General features: G+C 39.8%; 1 protein-coding gene across 4 annotated transcripts in view; it reads left to right on the top strand.

Annotated features, from left to right (window-relative positions):
- Window positions 1-13,131, top strand: part of LOC131190170 (acylamino-acid-releasing enzyme-like) — a 31,650-nt gene that overhangs the window by 3,882 nt on the left and 14,637 nt on the right. For all 4 annotated transcript variants that reach the window (XM_058167236.1, XM_058167235.1, XM_058167234.1 and 1 more), the window contains exons 4-14: window positions 102-189; window positions 728-803; window positions 3,771-3,889; window positions 4,650-4,787; window positions 5,878-5,969; window positions 6,610-6,650; window positions 9,497-9,618; window positions 10,728-10,788; window positions 11,233-11,327; window positions 12,117-12,168; window positions 12,602-12,690. In XM_058167236.1, coding sequence (XP_058023219.1) covers window positions 102-189; window positions 728-803; window positions 3,771-3,889; window positions 4,650-4,787; window positions 5,878-5,969; window positions 6,610-6,650; window positions 9,497-9,618; window positions 10,728-10,788; window positions 11,233-11,327; window positions 12,117-12,168; window positions 12,602-12,690 — 973 coding nt within the window. The remainder of the gene's footprint in view (window positions 1-101; window positions 190-727; window positions 804-3,770; window positions 3,890-4,649; window positions 4,788-5,877; window positions 5,970-6,609; window positions 6,651-9,496; window positions 9,619-10,727; window positions 10,789-11,232; window positions 11,328-12,116; window positions 12,169-12,601; window positions 12,691-13,131) is intronic.

Below are 13,131 nucleotides of genomic sequence, written 5' to 3'. Positions count from 1 at the left end.
GATCCCTGAAATAGATAGAAAGATATAAATTTACCTTTCTTGTAAATTGCTTCCAAGATGGCTCTCCTGTTTATGCTGCGCCCCCTTTTCTCTTGTTATAGGCTGCTGATTGGAGTGTCACCTACTGGGAAATATAAAGCTATTCTCACCCATTATTTGGAAACTGGGCAGAAACAGGAGGTCCTGGAGGTAAAGTATATGCTATTCATTTACCTCCAAAGAGAGCAAGGATAGCACTGAAAATGCTGCATGCTGAAACTGACTGATATAGATATGGCAGCCTTATGTACAACATAAAAGTCAGATATAGACTCAGAAGAATCAATAAGAACAAATAAAATATTTGTTCATTAAACCTTATACTGTAGGTGCTGGACTTAGATCTAAGACATTTGTAAAAGGAGTTAGCAGAGCTAGGGTCAAATATATATGGAAACTGGTCCTTTGCAGTAACATACTGGGCATATAAACCATGCTTGTCCCACCATGAATGGTAATTGTACTACCCAAGGAGACCTAGAGTTACAGATCTTAATAGGGAAATGAGTTCCAAGTAGCTCTGTGTAATTCACGGTCATTCTTTGTTTCCTCGGAGCCCTTCATAATTCAAAACTTTTTCAGTTGTAACAGTAGAACAAGGAAGAAGAATTCTGATGAGCCTGTTGATTCTTTGGCTTCAGTGTGTGGTGGCAGATTTTGCCCTGTACTGATTTCTGTGTCCCAGCAGGTTTGGAGCAACAGTGGGAGGGTAAGAAATATCAATCTCACAGCGCTGGATAAACATGGCAAAGTGTACACAGATGGTAAGGGCAGTAACAGTAGGCTTGGCCGCATGCTGCTCTCTGCAGGCTTAGCGATGGTGCTTTCTCAGCCCTGTGAGCTCTGCACTCTACCAGCATAGCCCTTGATCATGCTACTTCTTCCTACTAACATCCCTTTCCCAGTGCCAGAATGAAGTTCTCCTAGCTGTCTGGTATTGTATACTTCCTTTTTCTTGCCTTTTCTGCAGATGGTGGTCTTTGTAAAGAGCTTTGCTGGCTATTGCAGCCTGGAGATTGCAGATTTTCAAATCTTGGTGGCAGATGTTGGGTGATATCCTGCCATGAATATCACCCATACTTTCCTGCTGCTTTGTCAAATTAATTGTGTCAATCAGACTGCAGTCCTATGTTTTGTGAAACGCAAGTGTCCCTGACCATGCAGGTTAATTTTTTTAACAACAAGTACGGGTTCCCCAAGGAGGTCAGTACTGATCCTCAAGAGTCAGTGAGACTATCCAAGGGATTGATAAATGTCTGAAGATCAAAAGGGGTCAGTAAAAGTCTGGGGGGGATCAATAGATGGTTGATAAATTATAGAAGGTTGATTGGGGTTAATTAATTATTGGGGTTTCTCTGGGGCTTCAGGCCGGTTCCTAGTCCAGAAGGTGGGGTGCCTAGAAGTGAAACAGGTTATCCAGGGTTGAATGGTCAGCTACTGGTGAAAGCAACCTTGAATTGTCTCTGTCAACTGTCAGTTTCCTGTCAATGATAAAATATAGTATTGCTCGTCCTCTAATCAAACAACTTAATATTCCCATCTCTGCTAGTTCATCTTCACCAACTATTCCTTTGTTGTGGATATTTAAGAGTCTAGTCTCGTATCAGTAATTATATATTTTTAAAAAAATTTCCAAGGCTGTTTTCCAATTGACTGTCCATTAGTCCAAGAAAGAAAGAAAAGTTCTGATTTCAATTGAATGTTGACCTTTGAATTATTTTGTATCATCATATATATTTCAGCACAAAAAATTCTGTCTTTTTTACAAATCTACCAGGCATAATGAAATGATCCTTCATGTTGTCTACATTTCTAACATAAATTTGAAGTAGCGTTATATATTTTAGACAATTTTCCTAGAGTTATATGTCAGTGGTACATCATTTTATAAAATAATCTCTTTTAGATTATAACAAAATGTAAATCTGTTCATTTAACCACATATTTCTCACTGTATGTGTATTGTGTCCAGTGTTCTTAGCACATTTTATCATACAGTCTTTCACTTGTTCTACTTCAAATTTCAGTAAAAGTTTATACATTTTATCAATTACATGTAAATACGTAGTCGTCTGCTTTGTCTTCTACTGCTCAATTCCAAATATTTAATAACTTTCTCAGAGGTTCTCTCATTTCACAAATTACTCCATTCCAGTCCCCTCATTAAACACCAATTTTCATTCAGTAATTTATTACTTTATCCACAGGTTCTTTGCACAGGATTTTCCTCTTCCTGTAGCTACAGAAAGAATATATTAATATTATTATGGATAGTGTCAAAGAAATAAAGCAGTAATAGTTGAGAAGCAGCAGTTGCTTCTTAAAAAAAAGGGGGGGGGATGATGAAATCTCTAATTAAAAAGAAATGTCAACAGTGTTTTCATCACCACAAGATAGTCTGGCCCTATGATTATATTTACAGCTTTAATGTTATACACCAGAGTTTGGAATATAAGCCCAAAAGCCAAGCCATGCTACTTGAGATTTTTTCTCTGGCTTTACTGAACATGCTACCTCTCAGTTAACAAAATCCTGGGTTCTTTAAAATATGACATGCATGAAACATTTGCGCAAAATTGTCTGTTTGTTGAAGCAGACTCTTTTCTCATAAAAGTCACAATATAACATAAATTACAACAGTTGTATAAGTGCATGGCAATTTTCAACTTTGGTTACCCTTTGTCTTTATCAACAATATACTAGAATTAAGTGAAACAGCCATAATTTTTTAAGGATAGTAGGAAGTGTTATCATTTGGAATTGTTCTATTTACTTGCTTTATTTGAAACATCGGTATATACTGTTTCCGTGGAAGAAATTTCTAGTATGTATAAAGCAATTCCACTTGCAACCTGAGAAAAATCCCTTTGCCTTAAGTGGTAGCTGTAACTTGGTTTCATCATATGCTTTAGCTTCAAATCAACCTTAAATGCTTAAAATTCTATAAAGAAGTGCTAAACACAGCAAAAGTGGGGGCCCTTTTGATGCAGGTAGACGTTCCAGGTAACCAAGGAGACATGTGGACAAGGGACAATTGAAACAAACTCTTATCACAACAGTTCCTGCCATGACAAAGAAATAAGTTGAACTTTGTATCTAGTCATTAAAAATATTCCAATCTCAGCTAATTTCTTATCTCCAGCCGTGTTGATAAATAATAGCCTATGTAATTGCCTTCTAAAGTGCATAATGCACATAATCCATTTTAAATGCTTGTAACCTATATATAATCCTGGAAACTTTATTCTGGGCTGTTGGCCCCCAAAAGGTCCAATAACCACTGTACCAATAAACAACAAAATGATCATTTGGATCCTGTTGTTTTGATAAGTATACTGGGTATTGCTTCTACCATACTTCTCAATTTAAAAATTGTGAGGAGGACTACAATAAATGCTCACATAGTATGGTAAGACATAATTTGTTCAGTCATTTTACTAGCTACATTTATACCTTGCGCTAATGCACAATCCTTAATTCACAAGCCTCAGTGGCTAGATCAGCTAAGTGCAAATTAAACAAACCACATTAGGATTTACTGTAGATATAATATATGAAACAGGAGTCAAATGTTCATTCCTTTTAGTGGTTTAGAAAACATATCCATTCAGGCAACTTGTGACCCACAGTTCACAATCAGCCTGTAAGTTCTGCTAACTTTTTTAGTTTGGTCAGGTGATGCTGCAAACCTGTACCTACACATGTTATTTCCTATTTCTGTCCTACCACAGACCAGTTTCGATGCTTTGCTTGGTCGAACTCAGAAACTCAGATTGTGTATGTTGCAGAAAGAAGGCGCTCTCCAAAACAACAATTTTTCTCTCAAGAGGAATTCACTGAAGGACAGGAGGTAAATAAAGATAGCCATAGAGTTTTTCCTTTCAACTATCGTACAGTCCAAGAGGTTATTAGGAACCAATGCAGTAACTTCAAAGTAGTCCTGACTCAACAGATAGGCTGACCTACTAGCAATATTACCACTGTATTTTTACCAGTTGCAGCTTCCAAGTCATCTCCAAAAACAACCTTGCATGAAGTTTGTTAAAATCCCCAACCAAAAATTGATCGAAGTATTTTTTATTGTAAAGAGGACATTATAAATCCTCACTTTTCGCCCGTTGCATGTTGAATTTATATTAACCTGTAGGCAAAGAAAAATTGTACCAAATTCATCATTGGATTGCATCATTGTGTTCAGTTCGTAGAAAATAGTTTGCAAATTTTAGATTTCAAATTTGATCACTACCCAGACTTACTAGTGTGATTTAGCAAGCCTTGGGGGGGGGGGGAAAGCTGTAATTTATATTCAGTAAAAGGAGTGCTCATGAGGATAGGACACTGGACTGACGATTGGCAGGTCTGTGTTTGAGACCCGGTTGTTACGTGGGATGGGGTAAGCTCCCGTGATATGCTCCACCTCCTGTCAACCTGGCAGTTCGAAAGTGGGTGACAAATAGATAGATGGGTGCCGCTACTATGGGCCCCCAGGCAATGGTGATGTCACCGTTCAATCCTTATACAATTGTAGTAGTATTTATATTCAGTCTATCTTGTGAAAGAATACGGAAACATGGCTCTTTAAAATACTTATTTATTTGATTACATTCTAGAATGAGCGCTTTGTGTACAATGACAACTGGGGAGAGGCACTGAGCGACAAAAGTGTCCCTGTGTTATGTGTGTTGAATATTGAAACCACTGAGGTTTCAGTGCTAGGAGACATCCCAGAGCACCTCTCCCCTGGGCAGGTTAGTATAATGCAGCCTTGGTAAGTTAAATTGGGAAGAAGACAAAAACAATACCCCAGGTCTTTGATTAAGAAGCATTACATTGGGTTTTTTTGTTTTGTTTGCAGAAGCATATATAAAAGAGATATATTCAGGGTGGGAGCTGGCTAGGGTGAATTTTGGAAATTGTTCAGTTGAGCTTTAACATGGCCCTTGATATGTTTGCCTCTTTTATAAGTGCAGTTTCTATACATTACTTCCCTATTTTGAATAGATAATATTCAGTGACCTCATAACAGATGCTATGAGTATGCAAGGATAAGTTTGCATTAGATAGAAAATACTTCTTGTAAGTGTATTTGTTAATCTGGAGCAAGATGTCCCATTAACTCTCCACCCATATTTATGCCGCTACTTCCAGATGGATTATTCTTAACCTTATCAATCATAAAACATTTGTGGTCAGAAAAAAAGTGGAAAAAAATCAGAAATTTTGGAAACAAAGAAGAAATCTACATTATTTGAAATTGTGTAAAATTCTGTTTATGAGGCATGGTAGTAGCATGGTTTTTAAAACCATTCATTCTACTTTCTTCCAACTTTTCCTTTAAAGGGAAAGAAATAGGAGGAAATCTAATTTGGCTTAGATTTTTAGTAGGAAATTAGTTAATTGAAGCCATGCAATTGCATTTCCTTTAAAACAGCTTGAAACACTGTTTGAAAACTGTTATTCAGTACTTAGTTTGACATTTATACTGTGCTCCAGTTCAACTGCATTGCTACTGTTTTCACTGCTGGATGGTGTCTTGGCCTTTCAGCCAAATTTAGCTGAAACATAGAATGGCAGCGGGAATCTGTTGGAAAAAAAATATATTTGCAGGACTATTTCCCCCCAAGCATTTCTAACAGAGGGAGAGAGTAATTGGAGAGTTACTACCAAACAGCAGTTCCAAGGATTGGATCAGCTCTTAGTAGATGATCTTTTTGAAGAAACAGATCTCCTGCATGGCATCCTTCAGATTATAGAGGAAGATTGTGGGACATAGCATAGCTTAGCATTTAGTGCTCAAAATCCCACATGCTAATACTTTGGTTTTGCTTTCCTGGCCAGGCCCTGTGGTCCCCAGGTGACAAGGGAATAATATTTGTGGGCTGGTGGCATGAGCCATTCAGGTTGGGATTATATGCCTGTTCCAATAGAAGGTAAGTAAGATCTCACGGGTTCATGAGAGCATATTATAAATGTATCTCATTTTTAGTGGGCCAACATGATTAATGGCTTTGAAAAACTCAACAGGTTTTTATTCAATTCTGAGATCAGTAGTGATTTCTGAAATTCCCCTATATAAATTGTGTCAAAGTGGCGGCTCACGGGCCGGATGTGTCATGCATAGACCATGTCCACCCCAACTCCACAAAGGGGAAAAAATGTCACTGGATGGCTGCGAGTTTGACACCCGTGCCCTATATGGAAATGTTAATCAGGTTTTAAAAGAACACAAATGGGGGACAAACCCAACTTAATATCTGCCTTTCCTTAAACAGGATAGCCAAGGCCTGCTGCCAGTCCACACTTCCATGAACTGCGTAAAGCATCATCTCTAGGGTTGCTTAATTCATGGGTTCTATTACCATTAGCAAATATGAGTATTTCCTACTGAAAAAGAGATTTTAAGCTTCCAAATCCTTAGTGCTATACCGCTTGCTTTTAAGTAAAGATTGTGACTATTGGATCTTATTGTAACATAGAGATTTACCTCTCAGGCTGGCATTGATGTCTGGGTTGGTGGTGAAAAATGGTTCCTTCAGGTGAATCTTCACCTGTCCCCTTTCCCTGTTATAGGTCAGCTCTATTTCTCTTCGATCTGTCTGAAAATAGCTGTGGTAAGTCACCTCAGAGATTATCTTAAGTGTCCTAAAAGTGAAGGAGTTTCTTCAAACACTTGCAGTCCAGAGAAAATGTTCTGCTTTCCAGAATCTGCCACAAACAGGTTTACACAATTGATTATACGTTGTATACAGATAGTCCTCGATGTATGACCAGTTGCTTAGTGGCCATTCAAAGTTATGTCAGACTCTCTCCCAAAAAGGTACTTACAACCGGGTTTCAACTGCAGGGACACTTGAACACACAGCACACACACCCATTTCTCCCCCACATCCCACCGGGTCCCCCAGGTCTTTGCCTCCTCCCAAGCTGGCCACTCAGCCACACAAAGGAACCTAAACCGATCAGCAGAAGCAGGCGGTTCCAAAAATGGAGCCTCCTTAAAATACTGATCTCCCTACAATCTTGTGAGAAATGCTATTTGCTTGGAGAATAGCAAAAAAGTTGCCATAAGACCAGCAGCCTCTGTAAGAAAGCTGACTTTTGTATTGCATCCCATTGCATCCTCTGCAAAAAAACAAAAAGGTAAGTGGGTGCTGCTGCACCGAGGAGCAGGCTGAATACTGCAAGTCCCTTGGGTGGCTGGATGGGAAATAGGCCACAGCCTACAGGCCGTAAACTGTCTCCGTGTGCCAGTGGCTTCTACTGACAGGCTCCCTTGTGTGACTGAGCCACTGGTTTGGGAGCAGGCCGAAGCCTGCAGGGATCCCAAGTGATAGAGAACAGAGCACTGGGTGCCTCGGGAGTGGGAGATGCCCGGGGCAGGTCTGCACTATGGGTCTGCACTATGCCTCCAAGGCTTCTCCAACTACTGAGGCACCCCATACTCCACATAACAACCCACATGTTCATTAAATGATTTCATTGAGAAGATGGGGGTTATTAAAAGGCTTCACTTAATGGGCATCATGTTTTATGACTATAGTAGACAGACTCCAGTTGGTGTTGACAGGCAGCAAGAAGTCCAGCTTCAACTCCTGCTTTGCTGGGTCCTGCAGGACTTGGTACTTTCTCTGCTTCTGTTTAACATCTACATGAAGCCTCTGGGTGAAATCATCTATCACCATGGCCTGAGATAGCATCAATATGCTGATGACACCCAGCTGTATGTCTCAACCCATAGTGAGTTAAGCAATGCCTTGGCCTCCCTCTCACAATGCTTGGAGGCTCTTAAGGGTTGGATGGGGAATAGTGGGCTTAAGTGAACCCTGGCAAGATGGAATGGCTCTGGTTTGGGGCTCTTTGGCACATGGAGAGTTGCCATCTTTGGTCTTAAATGGGATGGCACAGACCCAGATAGATCCAGTGTATAATCTGGGCTTCTCCTGGACTCACGGCTCTTTCTCAAGGAGCAGGTAGCAGTCATGGCCAGGACAGCTTTTGCACAACTACGGTTTGTGCAACAGTTATTCCCTATCCTGGACCAACAATCCCTGCTCATAGCAGGGGTGAAATTCAAAATTTTTCCTTACCGGTTCTGTGGGTGTGGCTTGGTGGGCATGGTAGGGGAAGGATATTGCAAAATCTCCATTTCCACCCCACTCTGGGGCCAGCCAGAGGTGGTATTTGCCAGTTCTCCAAACTATTCAAAATTTCCGCTACCAGTTCTCCAGAACCTGTTAGGACCTGCTGGATTTCACCCCTGGCTCATAGTCACCCAGGCCATATCCACCTCCTGTCTTGACTATTGCAATGCTCCTTACATGACAATATAATTGAAAAGTATCCAGAAGCTTCATTTGATTCAAAATGCAACAGCCCTCATGGTTTTATGCAGGCCTAGATGTGCATGTGTGTCATTTCCTGCAGAAACTGCACCAGCTGCCAATTCAAGGTGCTGGTTGTCACATTCAAAACCTAACATTGGCTTGGGCCCAAGTTAGATGAAGGTCTATCCTTTCCCGGTCACATCTACCTGACCCACCGGAGTGGGGAAGCGGAATGCTACAGATCCCCTCTCTTAAGGAAGTCTATCTAGCAGATCCAAGGAAAAGGACCTTCTCTGTGGTAACTCCCTCCCTATGAAGCATCATCCCTCTGGAAATAAGATTGGCACCTTGACACACTTTCACAAGGCCCTGAAGGCTTGGTTTTGCCAATTGGCCTGGGGCCCCAGAGTGGGATAGAGCCCATCAAATGGCTCATTTGATTGCTGTCACCAGGGAGTGGGGATTTATTGCTTTTTTATTGTTTTTATATTGGGTTCTTATCTTTGTAAGTCATCCAAAGTCACTGAGAATGAGTTGGGTGTCCATATAAATTTTCTTAAATAAATGAATAGTTGTAAGTTGAGAACTACATGAAATATACAAATGTGGGTCAAGTGTTTCGATTTCTGGTAACTGTATAAAGAAGAAAAGTACTGTTTTTCTTTCTTTAGGACACCAAAGGAAAAACATAATGCCTTCTTGTTGTGTTTTTGATTACGGCCAAAGTCATGTCAAATACTGGGATTCTGCAATGTAGGGATACTGTTTCTAATATTCTCACTTTGAGTGGAAGCCAGGGAATTGCCAGAGGGGCCATTTTCTGATGTCTGAACTTTGAGCAAGCATAGTTGTTGGACATTTCAAAGTTCATATAGTATCTCCAGCCATTGAGCTGAAATGTTTTCTATATTGAAAGCTTCAAGAAATAGATTCTCAGAAGGAACTTTGGAAGAACAAGTATAGGCAATACTTTCAGAATGTTAAATGTTAATTCATGTTCTGGTACTTTTATCACTTGGTCTTTGGTCAATTGTTGCTACAAAATGAGATTAAATAACCTTTCTTATAGCCACATATGTAGTTGTCTTAAGACACAACTCCTTCCTCAACTTTGCACCCCATTCTGGTTGCAGAACTCTTGACTTCAGATGATCAGTCTGTCTCTTCTCCCCGGCTCAGCCCTGACCAAACTCACCTGCTGTACTTGGAGGGACCAGTGTTTGGGTCTCATCGCCAGTGCTTGAAGCTACAGTTGGTGAGTGCCTGAAAATATGTTGTCTACACCTGTCAACTGAGAACAGCTCAAAGGAACATCAGTTCATCCTTTCTGTTCCAAAATTCCTTTCCCTGAGAAATAATAATCATGCCCCTATATGCTATTTCCACTCCTAAACTCTCGGGGCTTCCATTTCTCAAAGAGGGGGGAAAAGAGGATTTCTCAGTGGTCCAGTACTGTCTCCTGCCCAATTAAGGGTTTATTCTCAAAAGATTTTTAATAAACTAAAACTAATTGAATTCAAATATTCTACTAAGCCATAAAGTTCTCTTTACAAGGCTGGGTTCGCTCAGTACACTAAGCCAAAACCATCACATTATCGCTTGGCATGATGTATGACTCCATCATAAAAACACTCCCAATATTTTCAGTGAACTAGAAATTATATGAAATATCAGGCCTAACATATCTGAAAGACTGACTTCCTAGACTAGGGGTGTCAAATTTAAGGCCCGGGGGCTGGATCTGGCCCATGGAGTGCTTAAATCTGGCCTGAGGGGGGCTCCCTGGAAACAGCGAAGGACTGGTCTGCAGTGTCTCTGCCAGCAAAAACTGAGCTCGGGAGAGCTGCATGTGGCCCTCCCGAGCTCTGTTTTCACTGGCAGAGGGTTGCAGGAGACCATCACAGACAAAAACGGAGCTTGGGAGCCTGTTTTCACTGGCAGAGCCCTTGGGCCGCCACAGGCACCCCCCAACACGAGTGATATCAAGCTGGCCATGCCCACCCTGACCACACTCATCCAGCCCCCCCAAGGTCAAACACAAACCTGATGTGGCCCTCAATGAAATCAAGTTTGGCACCCCTGTCCTAGACTATTGTCATTGATCAGTTATAGTTAGAAAAGTAAATGATGGTATCTTAGCCAGCTAGTACAGAACATTTTCAGTCACTTGAAATTGCTCGGTGACTTTTATTATATTCCAGTTTGGAATAAAAAGCAAGCTAAAAAAGTATAATGGCACATACAATCAATGTCCCTTGATCATGCTGTATCTGCTGAATGTCATCACTGATTACCATTATAAAATTAATACTGAAATCTAAGAGTTAGGAAAATGCTCAGTGTGCAATCTTCTCTCCTGCTTAGCTCAACTGGCAAACAAAGTCCTCATATACAGTAGTGGACATAGTCAGAACTTCCACAGCTGGTAAGTCTGCATATCAGAGAATATATACCCCAAATTTGAAAAATGTTTTGTGATTACCCTCCATTTCAGTTACATATCCCCATTTTATGTATTGTCTTATTGCCACATGGACTCATATAGGCACTTAAGAGGTTTTTTTATTTTTATTTATTTATTTATTATTTTGTCACAACAGTATATATAAGCATAAGCACAAAATAACTATACTACATATAAGCATATATATAAGCATAAGTATGTAATAACTATATTAATTGGATATAATGAAAGGAAACAATAGGACAGGAACAGTAGGCACGCTTGTGCTCTTATGCACGCCCCTTACAGACCTCTTAGGAATGGGTGAGGTTTTTTGTGGTTTGAAAAAGAAGAATATTTTAGGGAATTTTTCTTAAACTCTATCTCTGGTGTGAAATAATCTCCACAAATTCTTTTTTTTTAAAGGTTTTTATGGAATTTACTCAGGAGCACTGTCCATGCTTTGCTGGGCCTCTGATAATCAAAGAGTCTTACTTAGCACTCCTCAAAGGAGTAGAAAGGTAGGTTGATGCCAGCAGAAAATACTACTTGTTGGAAAAAAGAGGTCTAACAAAAGGACTCTATATCTGTTCCCACCAGGCGCTACCCTGCAGAATAGCCAAAGAGAAAGAAGCGATAAGACAATGAAATTTATGTGATGAAGAACAATTGGTTTACAGCAAGCGTCTTAATGTATATATTCTGACTTAGGGGCTTGGAGCAGCATAACGCTCAAGAAGTAGATCAGAAGGATGATTAATATGAATTTTTTAGCTCAATAAAAAGTTGACTTCCTATAACTTATGAGACACTATAGCCATTGTTTTACAAGGAACTTGACAAATATGCAATCCATTTTTTTCACCTAAGATGATGAGTGCTGTGGATTACAAAGACTCATAGAAGAAAGCTTGTGTCTGTTGAAATTAAAAATGAAGTTAAGACTGAAAGATTAGGGCTCAATATAAAATGTATTAAACCTTGGGAGAACCCATCAGCCTTGCAATTTATGTTGAGAGAGAATGTGGGGAAAGTGTTCTTCACCAGTAAATTAGCCACACATTCATTAACTTAAATCCACAGGCATAATCTTTTTACCATCTAAGACATTTCCTGGCAGTTTAGAACAATTAATCAGTGGAGTAACTTGCCTCCAGAAGTTGTAAATGCTCCAACATTGGAAGTTTTTAAGAAGAGATTGGAAAACCATTTGTCTGAAAAAGTATAGGGTTTCCTGCTTAAGCAGGGGGTTGGGCTAGAAGATGTCCAAGGCTCCATCCAACTCTGTTATTCTATTCTATCTTTTGCAGGAAGTATTAGTTGTGGATACCAAATCTGGAAGTGTGAAATCTATTACATCAGGTACAATCTAATCTTAAATTTTGTGTATGCGCGCGTGCATTCAAGTCAGTTTTGACGTGACAAACATGCTCATCTCAAAGGAGGGCAAATTTTTGCTGCCTTGTGCTAACTCTTGATTAAATTTAGATTTCAGTGAAGCCAACAGTTCCTTTACCCTAGACACCTTTTCTTTTTAAAAGCTTCATACCATTTTTCTATATAGATCTTAATACCATACTGGGATTAGAGCACATGTCCAGCAGGGTGTTTTTTTTTTTAGTTTGTTTCTAAAGAGGCAAATATCAAGATTATGGTATTTTCCTCCAAAATCAGATTTCCTCTCCCACTTCCTTTCCCACAATGGTCTTTGAATAGGAATTTTCATGCATTGGGTATCAAGGTAATCAAGATAACCAAGATAAATCTGAAATAATATCCTTGATGCTTTGCTTAGGCACATCGGAAGGTAGCTGGACGCTACAAGGAGTTCAGCAAGATCTGCTAGTGGTGAGCTGTTCATCTCCCAGTTGCCCTCCAAGTCTGGTAAGAAATTTCCTATGCAGGTCAAGATAAGGGTTGCTTTTGAGCTTCCATTTCCCCATTACTCAGTTTTCCATGGAACCATCGCAATTCAGAGACTTTGGTAAGCTATCATCATTATTGTACTTTTTCCCATATACTATACTTGCATGAGACATTTTTGGTTGTCTTCTTCCTTAATTAATCTCTAGAAGACTTCAATTAATCCTTCTTCCCTTAAAAAAAATTAGTTTGGACATTCATATGTTTACATTATGTACATCAACATACAGTCACCTGAATACGTCTTAGTCCAAGCTCTGGTGCCCTAGAAAATCTGTTCTCAAAATGGAAGTCTGTTACAGGCAGGCTGCCAAATCATGAGTTGTGCTAATCGTAATTAAAGAGGTAATAGTTCGAGCAGTGGGTAAAGCACCATTTTGAGTTGCTTGCTTTCTTTTTTTT

The sequence above is a fragment of the Ahaetulla prasina genome, chromosome 2 (assembly GCF_028640845.1).
Source record: "Ahaetulla prasina isolate Xishuangbanna chromosome 2, ASM2864084v1, whole genome shotgun sequence".
Taxonomy (NCBI): domain Eukaryota; kingdom Metazoa; phylum Chordata; class Lepidosauria; order Squamata; family Colubridae; genus Ahaetulla; species Ahaetulla prasina.
Note: the sequence above shows the minus strand (reverse complement) of the source record. Positions and strands in the feature narration are given on the sequence as shown.